The sequence below is a fragment of the Microtus ochrogaster genome, chromosome 15 (assembly GCF_000317375.1).
Source record: "Microtus ochrogaster isolate Prairie Vole_2 chromosome 15, MicOch1.0, whole genome shotgun sequence".
NCBI lineage: Eukaryota > Metazoa > Chordata > Mammalia > Rodentia > Cricetidae > Microtus > Microtus ochrogaster.
Genome location: NC_022017.1, coordinates 20,442,080 through 20,451,234, shown reverse-complemented (window position 1 = coordinate 20,451,234; position 9,155 = coordinate 20,442,080). Strand labels below are relative to the sequence as shown.

Genomic DNA, 9,155 nt, shown 5'->3' with positions numbered 1-9,155 from the left:
GTCAATGCTGGTGACTTCTGTCAGCCCTGGACGCTCAGCAGAACAGCTGGAGAACAGCAGTCAATGCTGGTGACTTCTGTCAGCCCTGGATGCTCAGCAGAACCATTAGCAAAGTTGTAGTTTTATCATTAGTGTTAGATATTTTTGTGGTTTAATTCAGACACTAAATCAAGATTTCAGAGAATATGAATTGAAATTGTTTTTATGAATGAGTAAAAATTTTTAAGGAAACTGTAAATTCTTGGAGAACATTTTCTGACCTAACAGACCATAGAAATTGTTTTTTTTAACAATTGTCACTACTTTTTTAAGATTGAAGTCATGCAGTGGTCTTAGGTTATAAAAGGTGATTTTACATGGGAAATCTAAGGTATAGTAAGGTAGGTTACAGCTTTTTTTTCTTTCTTTCTTTGTTATGTTTTATAGAGACAGTGTTTTTCTGTAGCTTTGGAACCTATCCTAGAACTAGCTCTTGTAGACCAGGCTGGCCTCGAACTTACAGAGATCCACCTGCCTCCCGAGTGCTGGGATTAATGGCATGCACCATTACCACCTGGCTATGTTACAGTTTATTTAAAAGACAACTTAAAACTAAATAGGTCAAGTACACAGTAGGATAGAAGGTCATGTACAAGGTCTTAAATTAAATCAAGGAATATTATTAACTTGGCTGCAAGGTCCAGAAAAAATATCACCCCCTTTGGAGTCAAGAGATATTTTTAGAAAAATATATCATTACAGTTTCTTCCTTCGCCACCACTTTTGTGTACATGTGCTCAGTGGGTTGTTGGCAATATGTTGTGTAATAGTCTTTTTTTAAATCACCAATACCATAAGTAAATAAGTAAAGATGATAGATAGATAGATAGATAGATAGATAGATAGATAGATAGATAGATAGATAGATAGATAGATAGACAGATAAAGAGGTAATGACAGAAGGAAAAAAGAAAGGAAGAAAGGAAAGCAGGCTATTTTTCTTGTTTATTCTCTGAAAGAACATTCCACAGATACAGTCTCAAATCTGAGCTCTAACTCAGAAATCATCTCTGTGATGGGGCTGTTTAAGATACCTACTCACAACAGCACTGCTGAATATTGGGAGCCACAAATCAGCATGTATGACTGAACAATGACTTGCAAAATCTGCTAAGACTCTCACAAGGAGAATAAGATTAACCTCTTTAATAGAATGAATTAATAACTAATGACTCTTCAAACAAAAGTATACCAGGCTACTGCCAGAGAGATGGTTAAGTGGTTAAGGCACTTGCTACGTTTGGACAGAATGGGGGTTGGTTTCTCAACCTGCAACTCCAACTCCAGGACACCTCTTCTGGTCTCCATAGGCAGCTGCATACACATGGTGTACACACAGACAAGCAAGCAGACTTACATACACATAAATAAAAGTAAATATTTTTAAAAATTAAAACATACCAGGGTCAAAGAAGGTCACTGGTGAAGTCTGTCATTGCTTGGAATTTGGAGATCTTGTTTGAAGGAAGTTTGATAGATAAGTTAGAGCTAAGAGTCTCAGACTTCTAAGCACAGGGTGGAAGTTTATGAGGGCCTGGTACCATAACCCTATAGGCAGACTTTTTTCCCCACCCACCAGTTCCCAAATAACCAACATGAAGACTCAATATTAATTACAAATGCTCAGCCAATAGCTCAGACTCATTACTAACTAACTCTTACAACTTAAATTAACCCATATTTCTTATCTATGCTTTGTCATGTGGCTTGGTACCTTTTTTCAGTATGCCATGTCGATCTTGCTTCTTTCTGCATCTACTCATGACTCCTGACTCTGTTCTTCTTCCCAGCATTCTCAGTTTGGCTCTTCTGCCTATTCTTATCCTAAATAGCTGTTGGCCAGTCAGCTTGTTTATTAAGCCAATCACAGCCGCATATGCTCACACAGTGTAAAGGAATATTCCACAGAACCCTTTGTCATTTCCTGGAGAAGGATGGAATCCTTTGAATCCTTCTAAGCATAAGGAACCTGGATATAGATTTACATGGAAAATGCCCCCTGGAGAAATTTAAAAGTGTACTGGAACAGAGAGCTGCTGAGGTTTGAGTAGGTAATGTTGACCATAGACTCATGCATTTGTGTGCTTGGCACCCCATTGGTGGTGCTACTTAAGAAGGTATTGGAACTTTTTGGAGGTGTAGTCTTCCTGGAGGAAGTACATAGACCTTGAGGTTTTATAACCATGGCCCACATACATCCTGTTCTCTTCTTCTTCTGGTGCATAGATGAAATGTGACCACTCTGCTTCCTGGCTCCCAGGTCAGCCTCATGTTCCTGCTGCTCTGACTCCATTGCGTGTTTGCTTAGACAGTTCTCAGCCCTCCACTGTCTTCTTCCAATGGTCACATCTGCCTTGACAACACATTTGAGGTTTCTGTGCTCTTAACTATGTATTAATCCAAATAATTAGCACATTATGTCTAAAATAACTACTATATTCTGCTAAGAATGAATGTTTTGAGGTTACTCTGATCCTCATCTAAATTCGATGCAAATTGTGGTCTTTGTGGTGTTTTGCCTTTAAAAACTCTGTGTCCCTGAACTTGGGCCCCAGGTGACTTTTCAGGGGCACAAGCCTGCTCCTGGTCTGGTCATCAGTGAAAAGGACCTAAACCTTAATTGCCACAGTCAGCATGGTTATCAACAACTGTCTCATGTGAATCACACTGCTGCCATGCCTTTCCCGCCATGCTGGCATGTCTCTCAGATTGTAAGCCCAAATAACTCCTTTTCTTGTCTAAGCTGCTTTCTGTAATTAAATTCTGTCACAGCAACAGAAAAATAACTAATCCAACCACAGAAGGCTAGGAGCCAAGGGATGTTGGCATGGGATAGCAGTGGAGCTAGAAAAAGGATAAGACAACACAAGATCACACACAGCCCTAGATCAGTGGTTCTCAACCTGTGGGTCATGACTCCCAATGAACCTTTCCTAAGGGTTGCCTAAAACTATCAAAAAACACAGATATTCACTTATCATTCACAACAGTAGCAAAATTAGTTATGAAGTAGCAATGGAAATAATTTTATGAGTGAGGGTCATCATGACATGAGGAACTGTAGGAAAGTGTCCCAGTGTTAGGAAGATTGAGAACCACTACATCAGAAGCTGATGTCAAGGACAGCTTCTAGACTTCTTCCTCTTCCTCCTTCCTCTCAGGACACTATAAACATCAAATTAATCCATGGCAGAGTCATGGGAGCCTCTGTCACCCGTGTACTCCCAAATCCAAAAGACCATTTAGAACCCTTTCTCTCTCCGATCATGAACAACCTCTCCGTTTGCAAGCTTGGCACCTACTTTGTGCCCAGGAAACACTCCAAAGGGACTATTCCAACTGCCTCTAATGAGTCTGGCAACATAAAAGATCTGTTCCCTTCTGTCCATTGGCAATGGGATAGCGTGCTACACAGCAGAAGCTTCCTCGGCTTCCTCGGCTTCCTCAGGGGAAGCCAAGTTTGAGCCGCCACCCACTCCACAACCTATCACACTCTTTGGGATTCCCATTTTCCTCTTCCCTTTGTGCTTTTATTTTTCATTATTACTTCTCTATGCTAGAATTCAAGCATTACCCCTCGGAAAGGGAGAAAACAATCTTAACTCTTCGACTTATTTGAAATAAAGGTAAGGGAAACTTGGGCCAAGAGTTTTAGGCACAGTGCTTTCCAGAAAGCAGATCCTGGAACTATTTCACAAATCCCTGCCAATTGCCTTTCAATAAATTATTCCTTGAAGCCTACGTCAACTGATAACATTGAGGTAATTACAGTACCTTAAAGGACAAGAAAAAAACCCAGGCCCAGTATACTTACACAAGTGCACTGACTGTCTCACACAATGGGGAAACGCATGTAGGTATGGTGCGATTCTCTTCTCCGGCTGCTGTCCCTGTCGCTATTTGAAAGCCACATTCCTCTCACACATGACCTCCAGGAACAGTGGAAGCTACAGGCATGTGCAGCTGACGTCTCCCAGTCATGGCGTGGTAACGCTTATGCTCAGAATAAGGAGAGGCCTGACCATCAACCACTGTCGGGAAAAGCCTGCATTTCAGTGGGTTGTAACTGCTCTTGCCAAACTGGATCTCAGCACCCAGAAGAACAGAATTCCCTCACAACTGGGGTTCTCAAGGTGAAGGGGCTCTCACAGTGTTATCTGGGAAGCACAGCCGCTAGATATGCATATTCTTGTGAATCAAAGTCAGGGAGGAAGCCGGCAAGGTGTGCTTTAACAAGTCCCCCAAGTGAAATGAGAAACTTTGGGTTCAGATCATTCTTCCCAGCCCTGAGCTTTCTCAGCGCCACCTGGGCTGTGGAGAGCAGACTGGATTCCTGAAAGGGAGATTGTGATTCATGTAGTACATGCTTGTGACTCAGGAACTGCCTCTTCTTTCTCTGAGTTAGACTGCACTTTGACGTTGTATTGTAAGAAGAAACTCTCAAGAACAAGAAAATACAAGGCAGTTTACACGTAACAAACACAAAGAGAAATTTCAAATGTTTATCTAGATTTTTTTTTCAGCTGAAGGAGATAATCTAGTTTTTTCTCACACAGGGGTGGGCACAGTGGGCCATTTCTCACCTCCACTTTATAGGAATGCTTAGACCACGTTCAGTAATTAGAGTTCCCGCCCCATAAAATATTTTCCCTAAGTCAGAGATGTTTATTGATTTTGGTTTTACTCTTTACTCTTTTTAATCTTTTGACTTTTGGGGGGCCCACAACCCAGCTTCCCCCAAAAAAATCACACAAGGTGGCTTATTCTTAGTTATGCCTGACCTTAACTTAACTTGTTTCTTGCTAAATTCTCTTAACTTAAATGATCGTGTCTATCTTTGGCCTCAGGGATTTTATCTTTCTCTATTCTGGTATATGTTTTCTTTCCTTCTTACTCCATTTCTGGCTGTGTAGCTGGGTAGCTGGGTGACTGGCCCCTGAAGACCTCCTCCTTCCTTTCTTGTCAGATCCCTTTCTCCCAGATTTTTCCTTATATTTATCTTCTCTACCCGCCAGTCCTACCCACTCCTCTTTCCTGCCTCACTATTGACCGTTCGGCTCTTTATTAGGCCCTCAGGTGTTTTAGACAGGCACAGTAACACAGCTTCACAGAGTTAAACAAATGCAGCATAAACAAAAGTAACACATCTTAAAACAATATTCCCCGACAGGTACTGGTTTCACGGGGAAATCTATGTATCCCTTCGCTGTATTTAATGTAAAAACAAATAAGGTTAAACGGCGCAGTGGCACAGCCATATCATCCCTGTACTTGAAAGGCAGAGAGGCAGGCGGATCATATTTTATGAGGCAACCTGCTCCCCATGGCGAGGTTCTGTCTCAAAACAAACAGCAAATCCCCACCAACTAAAACCAAAAAAAATCCTCAACCTTTCCCTTATTTATTTAGGAAAATATCAAAATCAAATTAACAAATAAGCAATGATACTTCACAGAAAGATTTTTAGGTAAGAGATTACAGGTGCAGTTATCCTCAGACCACCAGTCACCAGGTTAGGGTGTCGTCACCTGGATGAAAAGCATCTTCATCCCAGAAGACTTGGCAACTCAGGCACGTGGAGACCTTTCTCTGCGGGGTGGTTCTTTTATAGGAAGATGAACTAGATGAGGCCACTTTACCCTGAAGAAATGCCTAGAGTAAAAGTTAGACAAGAAAGTCTTCTCAAGTTGTTGATCTTTGTTGCTGGTATCTATGCCACTTCCAGGGACTGGGAACCCAGTTTCCAGAACTCTTTCTTACTTGTCTAAACTGCAAGAACATCAACCTAGCTGGCCAGGTAAATCAGGGAAAGAACTTAGTGATGGGTATTAGGCAAAGTGAAAGTTTCCTAAGTCTCCAGATAATGAGATTTGGCCACTGTTAGATTAAAGATTGTCTCTGTTACTTTTCCATAGTCACACACAGCTCTGCTCAAATCCTTGTTCCCTAATAGCCTCCTCTTCCCCTTCTCTCCCTTCTTTTCCTCCATTTTCCATTTTTCCCTCTTCTGCTTTCAAATACTCTTTTAGAGACTTTGCTGCTGCTATTCTCCATATGAAAGAAAACATCTGATTTTGTCTGCATCTGGCTTCTAGCTTTAGCATGCTGTAAACTCCATTTACATCCTTGCCCAGGAGATGACGTGATTTCATTCTTCTTCATGTGTATATACGCTGTTTTATTTCTCCACCTGTTGAAAGGCAATAATCGTATCTTAGCCGTTGTGATGATTGCGGCACTCTCCTTCAGGTATATATCCAGGAGTGGTATGTCTGGATTATATGGTTGTTTTAGATCTCTGTTTTACATTTTGTTTTGGTGGGTTGGTGGGTTTTGTGGGGGAGAGATTGTTTGATTTTTGCTGGCGTTTTTGATACTGATTCTTGGGCATGCTAATCTGTCCTACCACTGAGCTAGCTGTCTAGCCCCTTAGCTTTGAAAATGTCTGGCTGGTGGCTAAAGGTACCTTTGGACCTCTTTCACTCAGGCTGGACTGAAATTCTGAAGCTGTACCTCTGCCTCCCAGTGTTGGGATCACAAGCCTGTACCACCATATCCAGCTAATTTTAGTTTCTTGAAGAGTTTTCATATTGTTTCCCATAATGACTGGACTAATGTTACTACTAGCAGCAGTTTATTGGTAAGTTTCACAATAGCCCTTCTCACACGGGTGAGATGGCATCTCACTGCAGTTTTGATTTATTTTGTTGATGATTAACGTGTGTTTATGTAGTCCTCAGGTAACAAACTTCTTTACATTTTAAAAAAAGCTGTAAAAACAAAAACAGCAGAGGCTGGACTATGGCTCAGTGATTAAAAGCACTGGCTGCTCTTCCAGAGGACCAGAAAAATATGTCCCTTCATTTAAAAAAAAATGTTTTTCCTAAAACATCATACACATACATAAAGGAAATAGAGAAATAGATGTACAGCTCAACATAAAACAAACAGATAATATCTGGGACCTAAGAAAAATTATAACACAGAGTTTGGTGCCCGGAAGCCTCTTCTGCAGCTCACACCTGCCCTGTCTTGTCTGCGCCCTTCTCTGCTGGGAGGGAAGGTCACTGCCTTCACATTTATCACATTAATTTTTTGTATTATTATCTATGTTCAAATCCCTCCAGTTACATCAACTGATTTAATTTCTTTAACTAGCATTCCATGGTTCATCAAACTGAGGTTACAGCTGGGGCTTTTCAAGCTGTATCATGTCTCATGAACAAGGAAAGAAACAGTTGGACAACTGGGTCTTTGCTCACACCACACGCAGACAAACACGTTTTACCAACACTACAATTTTCTTACACTTAGAAAATATGAATAGAATAAGAACAATTCATAGCATCATGTTTATTTAAGCACTAGCTAAACTTTCATTTACAAACAAATATTTTCAGGGCAAAAAAAAAATAACACAAGACAATCATTTCAAAAGTTATACCATTACATAAAATTAAACTTACAGAATTTACAAATTAATATTCTGAGCAGACAGATAAATTATACATCCTTTAACAAAACCCAATCAAACAGTAGGTAGAAATTCATACAGCCATAATGCCAGATAGTCTCTCTTTACAATCTACCTATTTACATTGTTTCCCACCACAAAATGATAAAAGTCTACCAAGGTGTGCAAACACAGTATATTTAAAATATATTTAGCAGCATATAAAAAAATCCGAGGAAAGAGAAAGAAGCTATTACTATGAAATAAAGAGAAATTAAAAGATAATAACAGAAACAATTCCATAGGAAAATAGATGAAAATATCTTTCTGTTAGGAAATCAACAACTCACCACCACAGAACACAGGCCCAGCACTAAGAGCACAGCAGCTGTGCGGCGCTTCCATGCTGGGCACAGAATGCAGAACAACCGAAAGCTTTGGTCAATACAGGTAAACATGAACATTTTAGCACAAACTGTTACCTTTCTTAGCAGACTAAGATCAAGTATGAGGAACCATCAATAACAGTTTCTTATTTTATTATTCCATTACATTGAAAGAGCCTTGAAATTTGGAACCCCTTGTAGCCTGACAAAATTCCTGATGAGCAGGATGAACGGAAGATGTGTTCACAAGGTGTCAGTTATGTGAACACATCGGAACGAGAAAACAGGGAGGAGTGTTTTACTCTGGGTATGCTTCTGGCTGCCACAAAAGCAGACATTTTAGAACTCAAATTACTTGAAAGTATCTTTTTTTATAGCTAGGCACAAAAATCCAGTCACAGTCAAAGTGTGATTCAAGCAATACATCAATCGTAAGAAGCATATGTGTTGGTAGAGATTAATATTACACATACGAGATAGTACAGTTTGATTAGAATACATTTTTATCTAGCAGGTAGGTTCCGATATATTTCCAGTTGATTCCATTACTAATAAGTGCAGGGCATCCTCTTCATTAAGGGACACAGAGTCCCCACAGTGTCAGTTTACGCTAATCTCCAGTCATGTTTAACTGCTGGCCGTATCTTCGCCCAGATCGCCTGTGTCAGAGATTTGACCATCTTGCAAATTGTGGGCTTTCCAGATTCTCACCGTCCGATCACTAAAAGACAATAAATTTAAAATGGACGTATGAGCAGAGGCAGAAATGTCCAAGTAGCTCTCAGAATGACTTATAAAAATGATTTTCCTCAAAGGTCTTTCATTAGTGCACATAAAAGTTGTGCAGTCTTGCACAAGAAGAGCAAACACAAATCCGTAGAACACTTCCTGCCTGGAATGTTTCTGCATCACGCAGCACAGAGAGCACCAAGCTGAAGAGACAGGAAGTGGATCTGGAGTCGGGAGTCTACAGAATTGGGAATTTACCCAGCCGAGACCCAAGGTCGCAGGATCTATTCAGGGAAGGACTTTGTAAACCTCTATAGGAGTCAAGTCTTGTGTTCCATCGGAATAACAGAGCGCTTGTTAGACTGGAGCTCAGGAATCAGTTTTGATTAATAAAAGACCAGTGCCACTGAGTAAAATTATTTTTGTACTTCATTAAGACAATGCTGACTTGGAGGAGGTTCAACTATCACCCATGATAAGTAATCTCCTGTTTTATGTTATTTACTTATTAATTTATCTATGTCATATATATTTTTTAATGTAGCTTT

The 9,155-nt window shown here is 40.3% G+C and overlaps 1 protein-coding gene across 20 annotated transcripts in view; it reads right to left on the bottom strand.

The window, feature by feature from the left end:
• Positions 1 to 7,377: 7,377 nt before the first annotated feature.
• Positions 7,378 to 9,155, bottom strand: part of Kif21a (kinesin family member 21A) — a 119,651-nt gene continuing 117,873 nt past the window's right edge. For all 20 annotated transcript variants that reach the window (XM_013348837.2, XM_026782667.1, XM_005354320.3 and 17 more), the window contains one exon: positions 7,378 to 8,599. In XM_013348837.2, the coding sequence (XP_013204291.1) occupies positions 8,506 to 8,599 (94 nt within the window). In that variant the 3' untranslated portion in view covers positions 7,378 to 8,505. The remainder of the gene's footprint in view (positions 8,600 to 9,155) is intronic.